We start from the raw sequence: 24,140 nt of genomic DNA on the forward strand, positions 1-24,140 counted from the left end.
TGTTTCCTGAGTGCCAATAGCATCCTCATTGTTCTACTACTGCTGTGATAATAATGAAATGTTTCCATTTTCACATTACTATTCATTGCTTTATTCATTCCTGTGGTGTGTAGGGTCATTATTCATGTGGTTGCCCAGTGCCATGAGGAAGGATTAGAGAGCCACTTGAGGTCATATGTTAAGGTATGTAAAACAAACCGTTCTGATCATTTGCATCTGTGGCTCTCCAGTTTTCCTTCTAAGGACTTATTTCTTACAAGCCTGGTCATTTGGGGATGTACTTGTAACTTTATACTTACACATTCTCTTCTGTTCCTCATCACCAGTGCTTGTTCCTGGACAAGGGGAAGAATGAAGAGGGGTAGCCGTTCCTTTATTTACTGAATTTAATTCTTTCAGTTACATTTCTTATAATGGGGTTCCCAAATAACGTGGAAGTTTAAGGAAGAAGTTTAAGTTGCTGTTGGCCAGGCCTCAGGCATAGTTAGTTGACTTCATTTTCTTTATTCCATGTAAAATTTTCAGCAAAGCTGCTTCTCCCAAAATAGGAAGGTTAGCTGTGTCCACAATCACATTAGACAACTATGTGACACAGCAAGAGATGGCATTAGGATCAATATCAACAAGTTCTTCCTTTATGTACAACATTTAGTAAATGTAGTGGCTGTTACTGTTCTAAAAAGTTACACATGTTCTTTTTAGTCTTAGACATCTTTGTGAATTACAACTATGTGATAGTTTAAAAAATAAGGTTCGAGTTCCTCAGGATGTTAGTCACCCATTGTCATGCTGCTCATTCCTTGAGGTCCCTGGTATAGAAGGAGTTTAGGGGCTGAGGCCACTGATCTGAGCTGGGTGAGTTGCGTATGTTGATGGGTTTCCTGAAGACTTCCTGAGCTCCCTCTTTCTGTCACATGACAATCACCCTTCCCACCTTCATATCAAAACTGCCTCTCCCACCCTTAAGATTGTACCTCGGTCCCCACTGTCCATTCTTTGGAGCCTCTCAAGCTTTCATCCCAACTAAGAGAAACAGCGCATTGAAATCTCTTTCCCTTTTCTTCAAAGTATGCATATAAGGCTGAGCCGTATGTTGCTTCCGAATACAAGACGGTGCATGAAGAACTGACCAAATCCATGACCACAATTCTCAAGCCTTCCGCTGATTTCCTCACCAGCAACAAACTGCTTAAGGTATGTCAGGAGAGTCAGGGTGGCTCTTTGGTATTGAAACTGATGAGTGAAAATTCAAACTCCACAGCCTAATTAATTTAGCCTTTTTGTATGCTTTTAGAGACAGTCACCGCTATCCCTAAAAAGCGGTAATAGATTTAGTTCCCCAGTACCAACTTTGCTGATTGTGTCTTGAGATAGGAGCTGCAAAGAAGCATTGCATTCAGAGTTTCATTGGCTCCTGAGTAATAGTGAGGCATCACAGTCAAGTCAGTGGAGGACACCGACTTAGCCATTATAAAGGCAGGTGTCACCAAGTGAGAGATCCGCAAAGAGGAAGGACTGCACAGATAATCCGGCAGCGCCTGTCATGAGCTTGTGCCATGCTGAGTGTAGATGTCCAGTTTCCTGGCAGGATGGCGTGATTCACTGTTGAACAAGCAGAAGACATCTGCCACTTACCCCTCCAGTCTGATAACAATTTGCTAAGCAGTCGAGCTGTGTTTTAGGGTCACCCTTGCTTTATGTCAATGACACTGTCAGCCTAAGAGAGTTTATGTCTTAACTATTAATTTGTGGTTTTTCTAACTGGGGTCCTGTGTTTGTTTTTTCTTTTAGTATTCATGGTTTTTCTTTGATGTGCTGATAAAATCCATGGCCCAGCATTTGATAGAGAACTCCAAAGTTAAGGTATGTTACTTCACGTGGAGGCTTGTGTTCTCAGGGGAGAGTCTTTTTCATTGTGTTTGTAGCAACGTGCCCGTCACAGGATGGCTCTAAGTGCTTTACAAGTGATCATTTTAGCTTCATAACAACTCTATTAGGGAAGTCCTGTTCTCCCCGATTTTATAGATGAGGAAACTGAGGCCAGCGTGTGTGAGTTACTTGCTCAAGATCATGCTGCCTGTAAGTGGCGGGAATCAGATTTTGAAACCAGTCTGGCCCCAAAGGCTGTGTTATGAACTATTATGTTATTACATACAGAAAGAGTATGGCTTTTCCTTTGTCTAGCTTAGAAATCTTCAGGTTTGTTGAAGTGGGAACAGTAGTTTAAGCATTAATTTAAAATGTCAAATTTTATTATCCAGCATTTATTAAGTGTCTTGACCATTGGAGTCATCTTGAAGACTCCAGAGCTCCAACTGAGACTGTTAACCTTGTGACGGTGGATTCTTGTGACTGGCTAGTTGAAGGGGAAGGAGCCAGTGGTGTCAGGCGCTCACAATAAATGCTTGTGCTGCAACCCCCAATCCTTGCAGGCAGGAGAGAAGCAATCAGGAGGGAGAGTCAAGATGTAGGCCTGCATGGGGATCTGGACTCTGAGAGGGAGCCTTGGAGAGGCTGCTAGGTTTTGCTGATGGGAGGTCAGTGGTTAGACCTGAAGCCATATTTTCCTCTGGTGGAGTGGGCACTGGTGCCTGACCAGGTGGTTTCTCTCCCCTTTCTTTCTCCTCTCTCTTTTAAATCCAGTTTAAAAATCTGATTTTAGTGCACAGGGAGATGCCAGATGGAAGTGGGCCCTGCCTTCCACAGAGAAACGTACCATCTAAGTCATGCCAGAACAGCCTGCCAAGAAAAAATCTAGCAGATTGTCTACTTGGCAGTAAGCAGCCAAGTGTGCCTGCACATACACACACGTACACACACGCATACACACATGCATACACACGTATCATTTGGATATATGGCTTTTCTGTTAAAAAAAAAATGTTGTCATATACAGAATAGGATTCCAGCCTGTATTAGTTTGCTGGGGTTGCCACACTAAAGTACTAGAGACTGGGTGGCATAAAGAACAGACGTTTATTTTCTCACAGTTGAGAGGCCAAGAATCCTAGGTCAAGCTGTCCACAGGGTTGGTTTTTCTTGGCCTGTAGACGGCCGCCGTCTCCTGTGCGTGCCTGTGTCCTATCTCTTCTTGTGAAGACACCAGTCCTGTTGGATTCAGGGCCACCCTGATGACCTTGCTTTACCTTAATCACTTCTTAGAAGACCCTCGCTCAAAATATAGCCACATTCGGAGGTAGGAGGAGTTAGGACTTCAACATATGCATTTGAGGGGGACACAGTTCAGCCCATGACAAGGCCCCAGTGGTTTTTTCATAATGTGATCACTTCAGAGCAAATAGTAACATGATTATATTTAAAAATATAACTGATTCATTCAATAGCTGTTCATTGAGTCCCTACTATGTGGCAGGCTCAAGGATTACGAAGTTAAGGGCAGCATGGTTTGTGCCCTCAGGGAGTTTAGGTGGGAGAGTGTACAGTTAATTCAATGGTCACCTTCCCTCATGATGAGTGATCTGACAGAGGTGGGCACACGGTGCTCAGGAGTGGGGAATGCAGGAAGACTGCCTGGAAGAGGTGTGGGTTGAGAAGGGTTCTGATGAGTAAATAGGAGTTGGCCTGGTTAAAAGGAGAATGAGGACTGGGTGGAAAAGAGAATTCCCAGCTTTTTACCATCACAGGGAACTATAGTATCCTGTTCTGTACTTATGACTTCAGCAAAGACTATGTGAGAGATGGTCAGGGAGGCAACACACACAAGAAGTATATTCAAAATCAAGCATCAGTGACATTTTTCTGAGAACTCTATTAGAAAATTAATAAAGGAATTTAGTTGCATGTTTGCTCTCAAGATGCCAAATTAAACTATAGCAACATTGTCTACTTTAGGGCTGGTGGGGACCTGAAAGGTATCTTCTGTTCCAACTCCTCCCGTATCTCACAGAGGTAGAGGTGGAAGGGTAGGCCCGTGCAGTGACCTGCCCAGTCTTCCACAGCTGAGCAGAGCCAAGAACTTGTGCTAGAGCCACAGGCAGCCTCTCCCAGGTGTCCTGGCATTCCCAGCCTTATAACGTGATGTGCCAACACCTCTGCCCTGGGAAATGGTTTATTTGTCTTTGGAACTTTACACAAACCGCTCAAATGCTACCATGCACAACCTTTTCCATAAGTTAATTATGTCTTGGCCCTAAACCAATATTCAGAGTTTTTAGAAGTAGTTTTTTTTAAAAAAAAAAAACTATTATCCAGCTGCGCTTAAAAGGAAACACTGGCATCCAAAAGGAGAAAGTTTAGCCATAGCATAATTATACTATAAAAAGAGATTTAGGACACCTACATACCACTTTGGAGAGTTCAGCATCTTCACTTTTGGAGTGCTCCCTTCTGGCTTCTGCCTCCCTGTCACTGCAGATCCTACACTATTCTTTCCCCTAAATCACATGTTATTGAGCTGGGAACTCCCCTAATGTTTTTTAAATCCTTCATTCAGTTTGTCTTATATCTTAGGAGTAATGAGTTTTATATGTTAGAATTAGTTGTTTTTGTGTTTGTCTTATTTACACCTTAAGAATTTTATGTTTTAATACCTGGGGTTCCAGTATTCTGTATTTAGCAATATTCTCTATACCTGTACCATTTTGGATTTCCAAAACTTGCTCAAATCCCATTAGAGTTTTAACATTTTTAGACTGAAGATTATTAATTTATTCTGATGTCTTTTTAATACTGGCCTTGATTTTTTTTCTCACTTTCTTAAAGTGTACTATACTGGGCACACACCAGTGTTGTAGGAGCACCTGGGCTCTGGATTTGTAAGAGCCAGGTTGTGCTTTCAGTGTTGCTTAAAGGGCCCTACTTGAGGATATCTAGCCTCCATCGGCGTTCGGGGACATAGTATATGTTGAGCTGATGCCGTCAGTGTACAATTGGGTGTATTCCCGGTGGTGGTGAGGTGACTCCCTTTGATTCATATGTACATGGAGGGGTACATTTGCATGCTGTTTTGCTTGCCTCTAATGCCACACTCCTGCTGAAGGTGGAAGTGGCCACCTGTGGCCACGTTCTCACCATTTGCTGAGGAAGGGTGCGAATCAGAGCCTCTTTGTGAACTAGCATCTAAAATAAGCAATTTCCTTACTACAACAGATGGACCTACAAAGTTTGAATTGATTATGTATGACTGTGCCAAGCTCTAGTGTTTCATAGGTGACATGTGCTTAGAATTTACAATGAGTAGTATTTGAGGAAAATGTGAAACAGACATCAAGGACTACTAAGGCGTCCTCCTTTCATTCTCTGCCCCTATGGTCTACAATTTGTACGTGTTTCTTTTCCATCATATGTATTTAGCAACTATAATTTCAGAAGACTGCTCCTGAATTTCTTTTCCTCCTACACTGATTCAAGCAAATTGCTAGCATTCCACAGGTATACTTCAGTAAAGGAGGTTAGAAAACCTAGCATAGGCTAGGATGAGTATATACCCTTAAGTGTTGCTTGTTTAGCCTTCAACCATTTTCTAGCTTCAATGAGCAAAGAAAGAGCTTTCATTTGAAAAGTGAAAGGAGGATGGTATGGTTCATATTTTAAATAGACTTCCCCTAAACCAAATTTGTAAACACTGTACTTATGTGACAGGCAGAATGTTCATCTGCATACCCCTCCATGAGGGTTTTGAACAGTTGTCTGTTCCTTGCAGAGCATTGAGGAGAAGTGCAAATGGAGTAGAGGGTGACTCCTTAACCTTGAAGCTGACATAGTCATTGGAGAAAGAAGACAGCTTGGAACGGTTAAAGCAGAGTGCAAAAGGTGTATATATGAGCCCCAAGAATGATAGGAGATTAATATGGGGATAGAGATGAAACTGTACCTGGGTCTTGAAGGATACTACAATTTAGGGACGGGAGAATGAGCGTTAGAGGAAACAGCTCATGCCCATTTGAGGACCCTGGGGCAGAGCTCAGGCTGGCTGGATTGAAATTTAAGAAGGGGAAGAGTAAAAACAAGATTAGAACAAAGATGAGATTACGGGAGCTGTGAAGCCAAGCAGAGGATGGTTTGGTAGAGACGTAGAGAGGTGGAGTAGGTTCTTTAGGAGTAGCAAGATAAAAGAGAGTATAAATGTTGGTGGAGTGGCTTGGAAATGAATCTGCCTACCCCCTGAAGTGTCAATAGTGTATGGAACAGAGTCGTATCTTTTTTTATATTAATTTGTTTTTAAGCTCTCTAACTGCAGTAATATGAAGTGACATTTTATGGCGACGCTGATGAAGATCTACCGTTGGGAGGCATGAGGTGGAGTGGGGATGAGGATGGTCGGCATTATAAGAGAGATGGAGGCAGGGCCATTAATTCGACCCAGCAATTCCCCTTGTAGGTGTTCATTGAAGAGAAATGGAAGCATATATCCATATAGAGACCTGTATTCAAATGTTCAGGGTAGCTTTAGTCATAACAATCAAAAACTAGAAACAACACAAATGTCCATCAACTGGTAAATGGATAGGAAAATTGCGGTAACGCCATACAACGGAATATGTCTTAGTAATGAAAAGGAACAAAGTCCTGAGTCATGAAACAACATAGGTGAATCTCAGAAGTATCATGTTAAATGAAGGAAGTTAGACACAAAAGACTATATACTTTATGAGTCCATATACAGTGTATGATGTTCTGGAAGAAGAAAAACCATAGGGACGGAGCACAGAGCAGTCAGGGACAGCCAGGGACTGGAGGTGGAGCGGGAATGACCGTGATGTCCTGTGTCTTCCTGATTGTGGTGGTGGCTACATAACTGTATTCACTTGTCAAGACTTGCCACACTGTACACTTTAACAGACTGAATTTTACAGTTTGTAAGTTATGCCTCAATAAACCTGACTTAAAACAACACAGTAGAGTCAGATTTGAGTGGGGGGCAAAGGCCGGCTAGGTATCCAGTGGAGATTGGAGGAGGAGGAGCTCTGGAGAGAGGCAGTGGAACAGAGGACTTGGTTTACCAGGGAAGATGGAAGGTGATGAGTTATGCTTGGAGTACTTAAGCTTTAGGGCCATGAGTTCAGCAGCTATGATAGAGACCTGAAATAACAGGGACTTAAGGGAAAAAAGGCAAATATCTTCTCATGTGAAAATCCAAGCTCATAGGGGATTCTGTTCCACAAAGTTAGAGGTTTAGACTCCTTCCATCATGTCGCTTTGTCTCTGGGAGTTCTGCTTCTCCTCTTGAACTGACGGGGTTCACCACCACACCCACGCTGTAGCCAGTAGGAAGAGGAACACGCACCTTTTTCCTTTAAGGATGTGACCCAGAAGTTGCACAGATCACTACCCCATCAGCCAGATTTAGTCACATGGCCTCACCCAGCTCCAAGGATAGGTGGTATGTGTAGTCTTTATTGTGGGTATCCGTGAGCCCAGGTAAAAGTTGAGGTTCTAGTACCATGGAAAACAGATATTGGGAGGCAACCAGCCGCTGTTCCATGAGGAGCTGTGGCACAGCAAACATTTCTAGTTGGCAGGTGGAGATGCAGGCTTGGACAAGGAAGAGAACGGACAGAGCTAACGAAATAGATTGTGAGCACCAGTCTACTGAAACCATGAGCCTAAGCTTTTCTCTGGGGCAAAGGATTGTGTCAGTCTAGTGTGGGTGGGAGAACCATCAGAGGACAGTGCAGGTCTGACGTGAAGTTAAGAGAAGGAAGCGTCTCAGACTTCAGTGTGGTTCTGGGAGAGGAGAGCAAGGCCCTGGAAAGCCCTCAAGCCAAAGTCGGTCGTCAGAGGAGTCCCGCATCCCCCAGCAACAAGCCTGTGAGTGTCCCGGCCCCCCTCAGTCATCAGGTGGGAGCAGCCGTGCCAGGCGTGGGGCCATGGTGCTGACGCAGCAGCAGATTTCAGGGCATGGTGGCAGGACCGTGGGCTGGTTACACCCTCTGCAGCAGGAGATCTGAGATGCTACTCTCGTGGTACCAGCAGGGTAGAGAGTGGAATAAATGTGGGCAGTACAGAGAGAAGACTGATTCTTGTGAATGAAAATGACAAGGTAGGGAGAAAAAAATTGTAGAAAAAAATGGAAGAGAGAGGAGGTAATGTGGGGATTCCACCAAGTTGGGGGTAATCTCAGAATGCTGGGAAATGTCATTGGCAAATTTCCTCTCAGCCCCATTACTTTTGTTGTTTGCTAAGCCAGAAAAATGAAGCTTCTTAATTCAAAGTCTTATTTATCATATCTCAGAGAGCAGGCAAATAGGCCATAGAAAAGAGGTGTCTAAACTCCACCAGAGAGTGGAAGGACTCAGGAAGGATCAAAGAAGGGGACATTTGAAGACCGTTCTGAAGTCCTCATCCATGAAGCCATGATTTCGTCAGCATCGGGTGTGGGAGCGCAAATGACCTGGAGGGCGTGGGGTGGCCCGTCACTGGGTCTCTTTGAGGGCCAGGCTGCTAACAGCAGTGCCCACAGGGGCCTCCACAGCAGGGCTGGGTGTAGGTCTGCAGGGAGAGCCTGCTCTGTCCAGGAGACAGGTGGTGGGCATTGAACAGCACGTGGGTGTCAGCTCACAGCAGGGTGGGGCAGGTGCCCAGCAGATGGGCTGGAGGAGGTTGATCTTGGGAGGGACAGGTGCTGGGCAGCATTTCTCAGGTGGTGGCCAGGCCAGTGGGGATGCTGCAGCAGCACTGGCAAAAGACCCTCCAGCAGGGCATGGCAGGGAGTTGGGGTTCTGTTTGGCTAAGGAGTCTCTCAGCGGCTCGGTGGCCTCTTCTCCAAGCCACTGCTTCCATACTCACCACCTGGGCAACATCCTAGATTTTTTTTTCTTCCATTTTACTTTATAATAATCCCCATAAAAACATCTAGTTACCTAGGTCTTTATTACCTTTAGATGTGTGCCTTACCTCATGAAAAAGCTTTAGTTGGTTTTATTGCCAAATTAGGACACTTCACAATAGCTATTTTTCACTGTAGGGAGAGTTCCATTTCAGCCTTCAAGGCACAACTTTTCATTTCCTTGTCACTGAAGGGCATTAATGGTGGGCTGGTATGTAAATTATCTGTCATTCTGTACCACGTTTTCTTTCTTTTTAATAAAAACTTTTTATTTATTTTCTAATAAATACAGAAGTAGGAGGAATAGTATACCAAATCTCATGTCCCTATCACCCAGCTTCAAGTTATCAACTTTCTACCGTACTTGCTTTATATATCCACCTTTACACTTTTTTCCTACAGTATTTTAAAAGCAGTTACCAAATATTTTATCATTTCATCTATAAAAACTTTAGCATGTCATCTCTAACAGATAATCCTTTAAAAAAAACATAACCACTTTACTATTATCACACCAAACAAAATTAGCAATATGTCTTTATTATCATCCAACACCCAATCTGTATTCATTTTTCCCCAGGTGTCTCAAAAATGTCATTTTACAGTTGGTATATCTGACTCAGGATCTAAATAAAGTCCACACATTGCATTTAGTTGATGTGCTTCTGAAGTTTTTGATTCTCAAACTGTTCCCTTTCCATTTGTTTATTTTTTTAATTCAATGTATTTGTTGAAGAACATGGGTCATTTGTCCTGCAGAATTTCCCACATTCTAGATTTATCCAATTGTAACCTCACAATGTTACATGATGCAGTTCTCTATCCCCTGCATTGCCTTTAATCTTGTAGTTATGTTTAGAGGCTCAGTTTGATTCAGATTTGGTCTTCTTTCCTTCTGGCAAGGCTACTTCGTAGCTGGTACTACTGCATCATATTATAAGGTATGTGTGTCCAGTTGTCCCACTCTTAGTTATGATAATACTGACTAATAGGTTTATGTGGTATCCACCAATCCATCTATGATATAATTCTCCATCCACTTTTCATGGTTTTAGCAGCCGTTGACTCAGCCCCAGGCTGAAGGCTACAGGCATTTCTTGGAGTACCTCTCTTTCAGGAGTGGCAGCTTGGGTAGCCAGCAGTCGTGCCTTGTAGTTACAGTGGGCCTTGCCTGGGGTCATAGAAGTTGATCATCTATTGATGCTGTTAGCTCAGGATATAGAGCTATTGGTTGCACATATGGAACAAAATCCCTTTGGAATTTCACAATTTGCTGTTCTGTTTTTTAAAGCAGGGAAACTTTACATTCTTATTACTTGATTCTTTCATCACTGGATTCTTGAGTCTACGTTAGATTTTCTTGTTATTGGTTTGAGAACTGATGTTGTTATAAAGCTGATCAGATATTCCTAATAGGTTCTGGTATTTAATACATAAAGTAATGCATGCTGTTATGTCAGAAATACCTAGGTTCTGGTTCCCAGTTTTACAAATATTATTTGTTTGATATTGGGATATTAGTTTGGCTACTCTAAAACAGGCCAATGTAATAGTGGCTTAAATAAGACAGAAGGTTCATTTCTCTCTTGTGGAAAATCATAAGCTTGTAGACAGTTTGGAGAGTGGGGCAGCTTGTTCTCCACGGTCATTTAGTGACTCAGGCTCCTTCTGTCAGTTATCCAGCCCACAGTGTTACCCTCGTCCACATGGTGGAGAATGGAGCTCAGCATCACAGCACCCTTTAGGCAGTGGTAAGAAGGAACAGGGAAAGCCAATGGCTCCTTTTAGGGGGATGGCCTGGATGAGGTGCATGTCATCTCCTCTTATAGCCCACTGGCCATCACTTGGTCGTGTGGCCCATATTTAGCTGCAAGTCAAGATGGAAAATATAGTATCTAGCTGGACAGCCACATGTCCTGTAAAACCATGGGTTCTGTTAGTAAAAGGGGGAAGAAATGGAGGGTTATTAAAGGTCATTTAGTACTTTTTGTTGAATTTTCTAAGCCTCAGTTTCCTCATCTGTAAAATGGGGGTGAAAGGACCCCACTCTTGTGGCTGTTAGAATTAAATGCACAGATGGATCAATGTAATGGAACATCTAGTTGAGCGCCCTTCGTATGTCAGGCTCTCAGTCCATTCTTCTAGTTATGGTAGGAAGGGGGCACTGTGGCCTCACGTAGCAGAAAGAGCACAGGCTTTGGATTTGTGGTAGACCTGGGCCCAAATCCTTGTTAGCTGTGTGACTGAGGACACATTTATCTAAACTCTCTGACCCTTTATAAAATGAGCATTAAATTTATAGGAATCTTATAAGAATTTTAAAAAAGCACCTAAAAATATGTAGTGCAGTGCCTGCCATGTAGAATACACACGTAAGTGTTAGCTTATTGCTAAGGAGTCTGGGTGTACTTTTTTAGGTTCCTGATGGGGAAAGATTATTATGCAAAGCTAACTTGAAGAGGACTACTGCCAAGCAGTTTAGTTACGTACAGTTACCAATCTGTACATTTGCAGTTTGAGTACTTGAAGCTCAGACCTAACCTAGTGCTTTCTGAAGAGCTCTCTGAGAGGTACAAGCAGCAGAATCATCAAAGGTGCTCAGTGAAAATGCAGGTTCTTGCCCTTTCCCCCTGCACCTCCTGCCAGTCTCCTGAACCAGGATCTCTGGGAGTAGAGGCTGACTCTCCCCAATTTTACAAACACCTCCAAGGTGATCTTTATCACGCTGAAGTTTGAGATTCTGGTTCTAATCTGCAGCACTTACTTGAAGTATTTGAATACTTGTACAGTACTTTGAAAGAAGGAAGAGTAATTCATTTTTTCTAATTTCAGAGAAATAAGATTAGTACTCTGGGTTTTTAAAACTGGACTCAGGGATGGGATTTTCTTCCCCAAAGGGTTGCAACTTTCAAAAGTAATAAAGATTTGCTTTGCATTCTTTTTAGTTACTGAGAAACCAGAGATTTCCTGCATCCTATCATCATGCAGTGGAAACCGTTGTGAATATGCTGATGCCACACATCACTCAGAAGTTTCGAGATAACCCAGAGGCTTCTAAGAATGCAAATCATAGCCTTGCTGTCTTCATCAAGGTGGGGACCTCTGGGGAGGAGGGTGTCAGTTCTGTGACTAAGATGTTCATTTTAAGCAGCTATCTAGCACAGTGGCTAGAATGGAGTAGTGCTCCAATATTGATGGCATGTTTTTATGCTAAAGGATAAACTTATTAACAATAAATGCTGATTGGAATCCAAGCTTCCAAAAAGTTTGAGCCTGAAATACTGACCTTTGTGGGTTGTTTTTCCCTACAGAGATGTTTCACCTTCATGGACAGGGGCTTTGTCTTTAAACAGATCAACAACTACATTAGCTGCTTTGCACCTGGAGACCCAAAGGTAGTGTGGGTGTCGCGTACTGTTCCTTTCACCTCACTGATTCACATCTGGAAATCTGCCTATTTCTCTCAGTTCTCATCTCACTTTTCTTTCTGTCCCAGAGGCAGAACTCACTCCTCTCTTGGAAACACTAGTACTTACTCGCTTGATATGTGAGAGATATTAGGGACACGGTAAAACAGAATGAGAAATAAACATACCCATTGATTTTCTCTTAAACACTTGAAATGACTTCTCAACCACAAAACTAAATGTATGTATGTTGCAATTCATAGTTTACTTAAGATAACAGAAGTAACCATCTGGCCTTTCTCTGGTAAAATTATCTTTTTCCCTTGTTTTTTATAAAGCTCTGCCCTACTAATTTTTTTAGTGTTTTGAGTGTGTCTATAATGATAAGCTGCCTGAAATCCTTTATTGAAGTAGGAGGAGCATAAATAATAAATACCCTAAAAGTCAGTTGAGGACACTGTTTAATGAAGTGTGTTCTCAGTTTTCAAATCCCCGTAGCCATTCTAAAATCTGTAAAATGCAATAGAGTGCAGTTCCAAGAGAGTCAAGAAGCTAATGACTAGGTGTGTTATTTCTAATGGGTTTTTTAGAATCCTGTATAAAATACCCAGTGATGCATTTAATTTATGACTAAGCATATTTTCCTGCAGACCCTCTTTGAATACAAGTTTGAATTTCTCCGTGTGGTGTGCAATCACGAACATTATATTCCTTTGAATTTACCAATGCCATTTGGAAAAGGCAGGATTCAAAGATACCAAGGTAATCTATCTTTATGTATATTAATCTTTTCACAAAGAGCCATTTATTTTTAATAAGAAAAGATAATTGATATTAGCGTTTTCTTATTTTTTTCCATTGGTGAATTTTTTTCTTGGTAATTTCCATTTTAAGAAGTACTGATAAAATGTTATAAGGGAACTTACTTTTCAGCAAACTTGTCAAACTACAAATCATGCCAGTGTGACTCTGTTTTCATTGAAAAAGTCCTTTGCTTAAATAGTAGAAGTCCATCTTACTTGCTGTAGCTTATTTTTATTTGTTTCACTTTTCCTTTTTTCTTATGAATTAGCTTTTCTTTCACCAACTGTGGAGTCACATGACACTCCTGTAGGTAGGTGTGGGTGTGGTGCTCGCTTTCTTGCATTTACCTCCTTTAGAAGAAAAAGAATGCAAGTTATTGCTGAGATGCTTCCATATGCTGTTCAGTTAGGCGTTTCCTGTATACTTTGATCAATTCTTAAGCTCATGATAAACCAGTGAACTTGTTTTTATGTAGCCAAGACATTGCTGTGACATCCCAGGGAGACATCTGGTTTTGTGCTCCTGAAGTCACTGGGTACTCTAGGATGTTTCTTTAAGAACGAGAACAAACAAAAAGCCCTGCTTCTTCCAGAAAAATGCATTGTTCTGTCATTTTCATAGCCATTGTCCATAGTGGTAGCAGTAACCTAAGTCATAAGCAACACAGCTTTTTCACATGCTTTTTATGTTTGCACGTTGAGTCTTTATTAATGTTCTGTAGTCTTAAAGTTTGAAGAGAGTTGAACTCATAGATTTCTTTGTCTTCACTGAGTAAATCAGATTAAACAAATTACTCTGTCAGGTCTGTCAAGTAATGTTTATTGAGTTTAGTGCCTTGAATGTGCTCAGGTTTATTTGTGCTAAAGGAGAGAACAAGTGGAAGGATGCCTTCAAACTATTAATGACACCTGAATCAACCACCTCTGAAATTCAGAGAGAAACACACAAATGCATTCATTCAGAGACACAAAGCTTCCACCAAAACAGACTTATAGTACCTTTTAAGGAGCAAGGAGGATGGTAGCCCTGGAGTTGGCATTCATGATTTCAACAAGTATTTATCCAGAACCAGCTATGTCTAGCTTCAGGTTACAGTTGTGGACAACCTGGATGAAAATCCCTGGCTATTCCACATAAATGAAATGCATAGAATGTTGGAGACTGATAAATGCTAAGGAGATAAAATAAAGCGAGGAAGGGGGATGTGAGAAGGGGTGCCATTTGAGACAGGGTGGCCAGGAAACAGTGGAAGAGAGTGAATGTGCTGAGTGCATACACATCTGGGGGAGCTTTCTGGGCCAAGGGGACAGCCAGGCATTCAGCACCCCCAGATCTAACCCTGGCCCCCCTGTTCCCCACATTGCAGACATGCATGCTTACTCCCAGCTCCTCAAACATGGCATGCCCACCCCGGACACCCCTCCACCTCAAATAGTCCCCTCCCTGGAGAACCTTCATCTTCCTTCACAGCCCTGGCACTCCGCACCTCCTATGAGGGGCCTCCCGGGGTCTCCTAGCCCTCGTCCAGCTCCCCAACTGGAATCAATTGCCCTCCCTGCCCTGCACTTCAAACCCCATCGGTCCCCCCGCCCCACCTCACAGTCACCTATACTTGGGGACTGTGACTCTTTCTTCCTTTCACCTGATAAGGAGCTGAGGGCAGCTCTTTATTCACAGGGTTGCGTGGTCAGTGTGTGCTAATGCCCTTCTTCCCTGTGACCCAGCCAGGCCTAATTGTTCATCCTATAGAACTGAGTGGAATGGAAATGCTGCAGGTGCCCAACAGGCCCACACACGCTCTCAGGAGACTCCCAGGGGATCTGGGAACAAGAGGGGCTGCCCTCGGCAGGTGTGTGAGTTGTAATAGGCCTTACTACAGTGAGAGGAATAAATCTTTTTTAGCATTCTCCTTCCTCTCTCCCTATCACTTGTCCTGCATCCCTGCCTCTGCCTTCTCTCTCATGCACACACACGTGCACACACACAAAGTAGTTTTCTTCTAAATTTATGTGAAGTTAAGCTGTGAACTATAGTTTGGATAAACTGGGTTTAATGATCATAAACAGTGAACATAATTATTCTAGAAAAATATTCACTCTTCCCCTTCTTTCTACAAAAGGGTTTCATAGGACTTGGGTCAGTATTTTGGGTGGATTTAGATGTAACTAGTTGGTAAGGGATTAAAGTCACAGGAGAGGTCTGTGGACTTTCCTTAATAATGAAGTCAGTCTAACAGTTCAAATCTAGCTTCGTCTTCCTGGGAATGTGTATTTCAGCTTTAGACTGATGTTTAGTGGCTGTTATTTACCCCCAGAAGAGGTCATGTTTGCTTCTATCTCTTTTCCAGAAGAGCTTTTCATTTTGTCATTTAGCTTGTTGATGATTTGCTAGTTGGTTTTGGTGCTTTGTCCATCTTAGTTTTTGTTTATATTAATTTTTTATTTGTTTTTAGAGATGTAGAAATATTAAGAGGATATTTTAGGAAATACTGAATTAAATAAGTTTTTCACTCAGGGATAACAGAATAAATAGGTTATATGTTAATTTTTTTATTTTAAACACGTTGGGTTTTAATGGGATTATATAGGCATTAGTGACCAGGAAATGGATAAATGAACTCAGGTAGTAATGAACATTTTAATAAACCATGTATATTTATACTTTAATTACATGTTTTTTATGCACAAATTACTCTTATATAGTTCTATTAATGAGTATAATAACTTTATTTTTGACTTTGTCAATAACAAACTTATATTTGTAATATAACATATGCTGTTCACTATTCTAAAAATTGGTACTTAAAATATTCACTGATTTAATTATGTAGGATGCAGTATGTTTCAAAAATCAAAATCTGGTGCAATTATTTGTGTTTAAATTTGGTTCTCATTTAAGAGTTCCATGTGTTAAGAAATAGAGCAACATTTTAGAATCAGCACTTTCCCCTTTGAAGTCTCATCATCTGTTGACACACACAGAGTGGGCCAAATGCAGAGGATGGGTTTAGTTTTTATGTTATTCAAAGGGTGTTGCATCCTCCCTAACTAAAGTTGTTTCTGTCCTCATTGCAGACCTGCAGCTTGACTACTCATTAACGGATGAGTTCTGCAGAAACCACTTCTTGGTGGGACTGTTGCTGAGAGAGGTGGGCACTGCCCTCCAGGAGTTCCGGGAGGTCCGGCTGATTGCCATCAGCGTGCTCAAGAACCTGCTGATAAAGCATTCTTTTGATGACAGATACGCTTCGAGGGTGAGTGGTCCCCAGTGAAAGGAAGTAGGCATTGACAAAGTCCTTTATTTTAGGTAGTTTGAAGAAAGTAGCCAACTAGAAAATTTGGGGTAACAGCACTAAGACTTTTTTCTGTTTCGAGAATAACATCAAATATCTGTCTTTGTAGGAAGGCTCCAAAGAAAGGAAGATGGCCAGTGCCAACACAGTTTATCATTTAGCAGCTCTCTGAACCACAGAGCACACTGACCCCTATGTGTCTTTCTTTCAGAGTCATCAGGCAAGGATAGCCACTCTCTACCTGCCTCTGTTCGGTCTGCTGATTGAAAACGTCCAGCGGATCAACGTGAGGGAGGTGTCGCCCTTCCCCGTGAACCCTGGCAGTGTATGTAAGCGTGGTCGCACAGTTACAGCCGGTATCGGGTCCTGGGGCTGTCAGAACAAAGTACCACAAACTGGGTGGCCAAGAACAGCAGAAATCTGTTCTCTCATAGTTTGGGAGGCCAGAAGTCCAATGTCAAGGTGTCAGCAGACTTGGTTCCTCCTGGTGGTTCTGGGAGAAGGGTCTGTTCATGCTTCTCCCCCAGCTGCTGGTGTTGCTGCCATCCTCGGTGCTCTCTGGCTTGTAGCTGCATCGCTGCAGCCTCTGCCTCTGTCTTCACGTGGTGTTCTCCCCAGCGTGTGTCTGTCTCTCTGTGTACCTTCTCCTCTTGTAAGGACACCAGTGATTTAGGGCCCACCCAGTATGACCTCATCTTAAATTGTGTCATAGTTACATCTGGAAAGACCCTATTTCCAAATGAGGTTACATCCTGAGATTCCAGGTGGACATGAGTGTTGGGGGACACTACTTAACTCAGTACACACACACCCTTTATTTTGCCAGTGAAACCATAGTAGTCCACAGTCATACTGGTGAATTGCTTTTCTGGCTAAGATGGGGTCAATCAGTAAACTTTCAGCTCTTGTTAAAAATTGGTATGAAAACCCTGATCTCCTGATGGCCCAATGCCCTGTAAGGCCTCAGAACTTTCATTTGTGTATTCAGCCAGCGTAAATTCTTGGGGAGGGAGGGACAGAAAACGTGGTATAGTCGTAACCTGTGTCCTGTAAGAAAGAGCTCATATTAGCCCCTGGTGGAAATGTGCCATGCAGTCTCCAAAAAGCCACTCTGGGCTACAGTTTCTCTCTGACTGTACAATCAGAAAGTGAGGCTGGATTTCGGGGGTGCCACGGTGAGGGCCAGAAAGCCCCACGGCCAAGAACTGACCACCTGCATCTATACTGTCTTTGTGCAGCCTTTTAGAGATGTGTGGAAATTAAGTTGACTGGAGGATGACCCCAGAAATTATATCAAAACTTTTTGGCTAGAGATTGTTTGATCTTTTACTCAGTCTTTGATACATGTTGATTTCTCTTGTTATTTAAAGAATTATCTTATAATTCAGCTTTTGAAAGCATGATCACTGTCAAATTCCTTGTTACATTTCAGTTGCAAAAAGCTTTTTAAATATTAACCTATAATCTAATTATTAAAGTTTGTAAACATTTTGCAATCTAAAACCTGTATTCTTTCTCATTCTAAGCTCTTTTCTTGGCCTCAGAGGGTTTGCTGTTAATTTGGACAGATATTACCAGTTCAGCAGTTTTCCTTTCCCTTTTATTCTGGCCCCAGGAACTGGCTTGGTTGTTAATCTTGCCACTTTGTCGTTATGGTGTGTACTTGGGGAGTTTCCATGCCTGTTTCTGTCCCTTTCCCCACCACAGTGATGCGTTGTCCCGTTTTTTTACACTACCTACCTCTTCACCTCCTAACACATTCCTAAATCAGGTTACACTGAGAGGAGCCGTGTTTATAGCTTGTGTGTGTGTGCGTGCACTGCTGTTCAAAAGGGTGTAAGCTTTCTCTATCCTAAATGCACCTCGCCGATCTCACCCTGTACGACATCACATCTCACACGTGTATCCTCTAACCGTGTCTGCTTTTCTAAACTGAGTGAGTAATTCAGGGCAGAACGTGACCTCCCTGTACCGTTTCAATCCTGAGAAATATGAACACAAGGTCTTTCTGTGGCTTTTACCAAAGTCAAATCTCTTTTTTGACGTAACTTCAAAATGAATGATTCCTCCACTGACTGAGAGTTCTCGTGAGGCTCCAAACATCTAGAGACTACATTGCTGCTGTTGTAATTCCCTGTTGCTCATTTGGAAAGATTTCCAATGTGAGAAAAAAACAACAGCATTCTAGTTAGAAAGAGCAGAGGAGGCTTTCTCTGAGAAAAAATACCAAAATAATCTAAGGAAAGGCTGGGTGTCAGAGCTCTCCTGGAAGGGGAAAGGTGCTAGAAGTGCTGGGAAGGAGAGACAGTGACTCTGTGGACCAGGATTTCCCTGCCCCCCAGCTTGCACATCCTGTGCCCCCCTCCTTCTCCAGACCATCCCCCACCTCGTCCCTCGTCCCTCGTCCCTCACCGCTTGGCTGCTTATCCTGCCCTGGCCTGCTGAGCATTTCAGGCTGTTCTGTTTCATTCCCGCAGCTGCCCTCGCACATCCAGAAAGAATTGAGTAGTCTTTTTCAATCATCTTTAATTGTTTCTTTTCCTCCCCGTGACAGACTGGGAAGGACGAATCCCTTGCCTTGCCTGCTGTGAACCCACTGGTGACGCCGCAGAAGGGAAGCACGTTGGATAACAGCCTGCACAAGGACCTCTTGGGCGCCATCTCTGGCATCGGTAATACTCGGCGCTCTTGTCTTCTCTCCTGTGTCACTCTAGAAGTGTCTTTAATCCAGTAGTTCCATAGTTCATTAACGTGTCACGTTTGCAAATTCGGACTTTGAAGTCTGAGTTTCTGCCTTGAATATTCTTTTCCTGGTTGTGATACTTGACAACTGAAATCCCTCAACCATACACTGAAGTAACAATCCCCAAACGCTTGCGATTCCTGAATATAGTACATTTAATCACTTGCTTATGCTGTTTGCTCTTTGCTTAATGCTTGTTAAGTCGATTTGTCATTTTAAATCTTAATTGGATTGTTTATGCTGCTAGAAAAGGCATATCTTTGCAGGTGTTGGGGGGAAGGGAGGATTTGTGTGTAATGTCAGTGATTTAGCTGAAATGTGACATAGTAATTCCTGAAGGAGATAGCAGTTTGCGGCTAGAATTCAATCTTAAAGGCAGTTTTCAAAAATCTCTCATGCAATATTTTTTCTCTCTGAAATAATGAAAGACCAGCCCCCACAGGGAGGAAAACAGACAGTGTAAGTCAAGATTCAAATGGAGTGTTTCCTTCAGAAGAAAATGCCTGAGAAACTGTACCTGTTAATACTCTAATTGAGCCCCTGTGCTAGCTCCTTCTTAAAGATAGTAGCATACAAATATATATGGTCAAAGACTTGTCATAGATGTTCACAGGCTCCTTCTGTCTTGATTTCTCCCCTTCTGTATCTCACTTTGCATGAATAAAGCATCCTACTACGGCTAGTGGTAGGACTACCCAATAATGGAACTCGTTTATGGGACAGAAGGGAAGGAAGTCCTTTGATCTAATTAATTTGCAGAACTGTTATCCATTCTGAGTTTATCTCCTTACCTTTTGTGTTATCATTGTTGTTAATATGCCATTTCATGTAGGTGATAAAACTGGGGACAATTTAAAACCTCAAAGGCCACACCAATGCCCAAATCTGTCTTACAGTGCTAATACCAATCTTTATCTTATTTATATCAATGTGTGTTTTTCATACTTACACTCCCCTTATTTGGCGATGTAAAAATTAAAAATTTAGTTCATGCATAGTGTTTGGAGGAGAGCCTAGCCCATGGTAATCGCTCAGTGAATGCTGGCTGCTGTCACAAGTTTCCATTTGCCTTGCTTCTGGGCCTCCATCCTGTCTCTGCTTCTGCTGCTCCAGAAGTGGGAAAGGGACCTTCCTCAGAGAGTTTGCAGTGGCTCACGGCACTAGCTTTAAAGTACGACAGATGTAGCCTTGGGGCTGGACTTGAACGTTTACTAGTTGCCATGGCAGGATGTTGTCCATCCTCTTCACCCACCGTATCCACATCTCCAAAACAGTCACTAGAGAGAGAAAGAGCTGATACAATGTGCACCAGGCTGGGCAAAGAGAGGCATCGGAAGAGTCAAAACTTCACTGTAGTTTGATCATTTCCACAAAGCCTTGAATGCTTCTGTTTTGACTCATTAGACCATTCTCTGATGCGGAATTTACCTTGTTAGGATTTGGGATTTCTTGAGAACTTAGAGGAGAGGAGCCACTGGGCATCTGTAGCATGATGGCATTCATTTGCTCTGTGTTCAAGTGCAGTTATGAAAAGTACTTGATTCTGATTTAATCCTTTTTCACTGTTTCTTGAATGTCAAGATCCAAATTCACTTTTCATAGGAATACACCATGATAGGTTTATTCATACTCAGGTATTATTTTTTCTCATCTTGAAGACTTAAGTCCTTGCTCCCTTTTAGGAGTACCTTCCAGAAACAGCTCACCTTTGCATTGGGTTTACTTTTTTTTTTCTGGTGGCTTTAGCAGCTCTTCTCTGGAGCATCAGGGAGTTTCCAGCTAATTTTAGCCCTGGTGCTTATCCTTCAAGAGCAGAATTTCTCCTTGCATCTCTGCTTACAAGAAATCCTGTTCCCACCCATGTTGAGAATGTGCCCTCACAGTTTTTAAATGTCTTTGGAGCATGGTGTATGGGAATTTCCAAAACTGATTCACTGCCTGGATTAAAGCTACTCTGAGTTTACATTCACTGTGAAAGGCACACATTCTGAGGGTCAGTGTTCCCTTTGCCACCTACTCAGCCTATCACACTGGGCTGTTGGTACCAAGGGGAAGGGGGTGAACTAAACTTCTTTCCATTTTACTCATATGTTGTTTAAGGTCTTTGAAAGTTATGCACTTTCAAAGATACATATAAAATGAATATGAGATACAAACACATACAAACCAGGAACAAACTAAGCACGTTATATCACATTTCCATTTGTTTAAGGCTAAACTAGGACTCTAGTTCTGGAATCAAGCCTTAAACTCTGAGAATTTAGGGTCAAATTCTTCTTTACTGAGGACCTCTTTCTCTTGAGTTCTTGTTCTACATTAAATATGAAGTACAGTTATATTAGAAGAATTATAATTTGGTTGTAGTGTGTGTTTCTTTTCTCTCTGAGTACAGAAAAAGACTCCTGTTTTTTTCATAGGGTTTTCACCTGTTCCTTGTGACAATCAATGACACAGTTTCTTTCCTGGGGAGATGCAGCTAGTGGCTGACAACAGGGCCCAGGGGTCTACGAGTTCCAGCCTTCACTTATGTTTTCTAATTTCCCTGGCCCTTCGTTTCTTGGTCTTAATACACTGAATCCATCTCAGGGATAACAGTGATAAATTTTGGCAGGAGGAAGAATTTACAACCTTGGGGATACAGGTCTTCCTTCTAAGATAAAGCATCTTGATGTTGCCTAAGAAATGATGAATTTGTGCCATTACCCAGCAAGTTTAAAAGTGCAACAACTAAGTGACTTACAAAAATACTTTTGGTGCAACGCAGGGGCCAGCTGTATTTATTTTGTTATTTATTTTTTTAATTTAGAAGTTTCTCAGTCTCTGGTAGCTAATTTGCCTATTGAAATCTGAAAATGACCAGCCTGTCATGAGATGTGGCACCTCAGCTTGGACCTGGGAGGATATGCTTACAGCTCCAAACACGGTGCCAAAATCTCCTCATGCTGTCTGCAAAACCAGCCAGACCTTTCTGCTGGAGGCATGCCTTTTGGTTCAGCAGAGAATGCACAAGTCCAAAGAGTCATTTTTAATTATGCGATTTACTTAAATCTTATCTAAGCAGGAAGTCAGTCTCTTACCTTAAAAAAGTCCATAGTACCAAGGTTGGGACTGATTTCTGCCTTCACGTGCTGTTTTTTTCATGGACATCACAAATTTTATTGCCAAATTAGATTTCCTTTCTGTTTGTAACTGTTTATAGCAGAGTCCCAGCTACTCTTAGTTCACAGCACCCTTATTTTTTCATGGTGCCCCCAGACCAAAAGAAACACCTAACATTCTGTTTATTAGGTACTTAGGGCCAAATTACAAGTATTTATATCCTAACAACTTATTAGGTGCTCGAAAAACACACACACAAAATTTAAAGAAAAAATTTTTATTTAATTTTTAATAACCACAACTATTACTGATGGGTGCGTGTGTGTGCCTGTTGACACTCACACCTTCTTGAACTTTGGAATCAGATTGTCCACCGTCATCCTCATTTCCTGTTCCACATTGATTTTCACCCAGCACTTGTTTTTTATCATAGCAAACCCCAGATACCCAGCTTCATAAAGATATGACATCATCGAGAGGAATGTAGCACTCGCTATCTGTTGTTGAAACTGCAGTTTCTGGCCAACGTCACATATCACATTGTGTTTCCCTTGAAAATATACAGTATCTCGTGACACCCCTCACAGTTTTCTAGGGCACCTCAGCTTAGAGACTGAATACGTGGATTTTTCATATGATATTTTTTTATTTGATAGTTATAGGTGGATTCACCTTTTAATTCTTCCAAGTGTTCATTCTATCCCGTTGTGAAACAGTGTGTGCCCTTTTAGTCTTAGCAGTCAAAGGTGGTTTCTAATAAATGAGTTGATATTTACATCTCAGTGTTTTAGCCTAAAGTTTACTTTTATCTCATCATTTGACCTGGTTCTTTAAAGGTGAAATAATTGAATGCAACTCTTGAGCCAATTTCCTAACAGAGAAAATAAGTGCCATAAAAGCAATTTCCCTTAAAAGTCAGAACTTACCTTTATTTTGCTCTGTCGCAACAAAACTTTGGTCTTGGCATCATTTCCATTTAGCTTCTCCGTATACAACCTCAACTCCTAACATCAACAGTGTGAGAAATGCTGACTCGAGAGGATCTCTCATAAGCACAGATTCGGGGAACAGCCTTCCAGAAAGGAACAGTGAGAAGAGCAATTCCCTGGATAAGGTAATTTCTTTTCATGTAACACAAGTGTTTGTTGTAATGAGTGGATTTAGTCCATGGTAAATTTGCTTTATGTTCTAGTGCCTTGTAAGTGTGACTTTTTGTTTTTTGTATACAACTTCACCAAGCTTGGGTATCTATCAGAGCTTTATCTAAGGTTGGGACCCACTTCCTGAAACTCTGATTCTTGTTTCCAGGATTTCAGATGAGGGCAGTGTTTACAGTGGAGCACTGTAGGCGGATGGTTCTGGCAGGTCAGACAGGTGGGGAATCAAAGTGCCACCCACTCAGACTCCCCGTGGAGAGAGAATGCTAGAGAACACCACCTCTCACACAGCTCTCCACACACGTCTCTGGAGCCAGCTCCAAAAAGAGTTACTGACCACAGGGGTGATTCAGGGATAAGGCTCCATTTGAAATCACTCTGTTCACGCTGCACCCACCCCCAACACAACACTTCCTCCTCATACTTAACCTTTTTTTCTTGAAATGTCTAAAGGCTCAGGCAGTTTGGAACTTTGTGGGAAAGGATAAAGCTTGGATTTAAATCTGAAACCATGACAAATTGGTATCACCTTGGGCACAGTTTTCCTAAGTTATTTCAAGTTAAGAGGCCAGCACCTGTGCTAAGAAGCAGGCGAACCATGTGGGGACGTATGCCTAGTTCTCAGCAAACATCTAGAAACTGTGCTTCTCAGCATCAGGTGTGTAATCTCGTCACGCATTCCACAGCCGGCACGCACGTGATTATCTTTAGATACAGTTCTGTCGCGGCACAAGCAGCTCAGTGCAGGAGTGTGTCGTGACCTGTTGAACTTTTCCCTTGACCCCAACATGCCTTCGCGTATAGAAGGAGAAGCTGCTGCGGAGGCACTCCGCTTGTGTCATCCGCGGTG

At 42.2% G+C, this 24,140-nt stretch overlaps 1 protein-coding gene across 12 annotated transcripts in view; it reads left to right on the forward strand.

Moving 5' to 3' along the window:
• The window catches only part of DOCK9 (dedicator of cytokinesis 9), a 266,081-nt gene that overhangs the window by 186,196 nt on the left and 55,745 nt on the right, over positions 1-24,140 (forward strand). For 11 of the 12 annotated variants that reach the window (XM_045567090.1, XM_045567095.1, XM_045567093.1 and 8 more), the window contains exons 25-34: positions 114-183; positions 1,069-1,194; positions 1,792-1,863; positions 11,734-11,880; positions 12,100-12,183; positions 12,846-12,957; positions 16,074-16,252; positions 16,503-16,616; positions 18,846-18,963; positions 23,114-23,247. In XM_045567090.1, coding sequence (XP_045423046.1) covers positions 114-183; positions 1,069-1,194; positions 1,792-1,863; positions 11,734-11,880; positions 12,100-12,183; positions 12,846-12,957; positions 16,074-16,252; positions 16,503-16,616; positions 18,846-18,963; positions 23,114-23,247 — 1,156 coding nt within the window. Of the gene's footprint in view, positions 1-113; positions 184-1,068; positions 1,195-1,791; positions 1,864-11,733; positions 11,881-12,099; positions 12,184-12,845; positions 12,958-16,073; positions 16,253-16,502; positions 16,617-18,845; positions 19,026-23,113; positions 23,248-24,140 lie in introns of those variants that run through there. The other variant, XM_045567101.1, reaches the window with a different exon arrangement.

The sequence above is a fragment of the Lemur catta genome, chromosome 13 (genome assembly GCF_020740605.2).
Source record: "Lemur catta isolate mLemCat1 chromosome 13, mLemCat1.pri, whole genome shotgun sequence".
Classification (NCBI taxonomy): Eukaryota; Metazoa; Chordata; class Mammalia; order Primates; family Lemuridae; genus Lemur; species Lemur catta.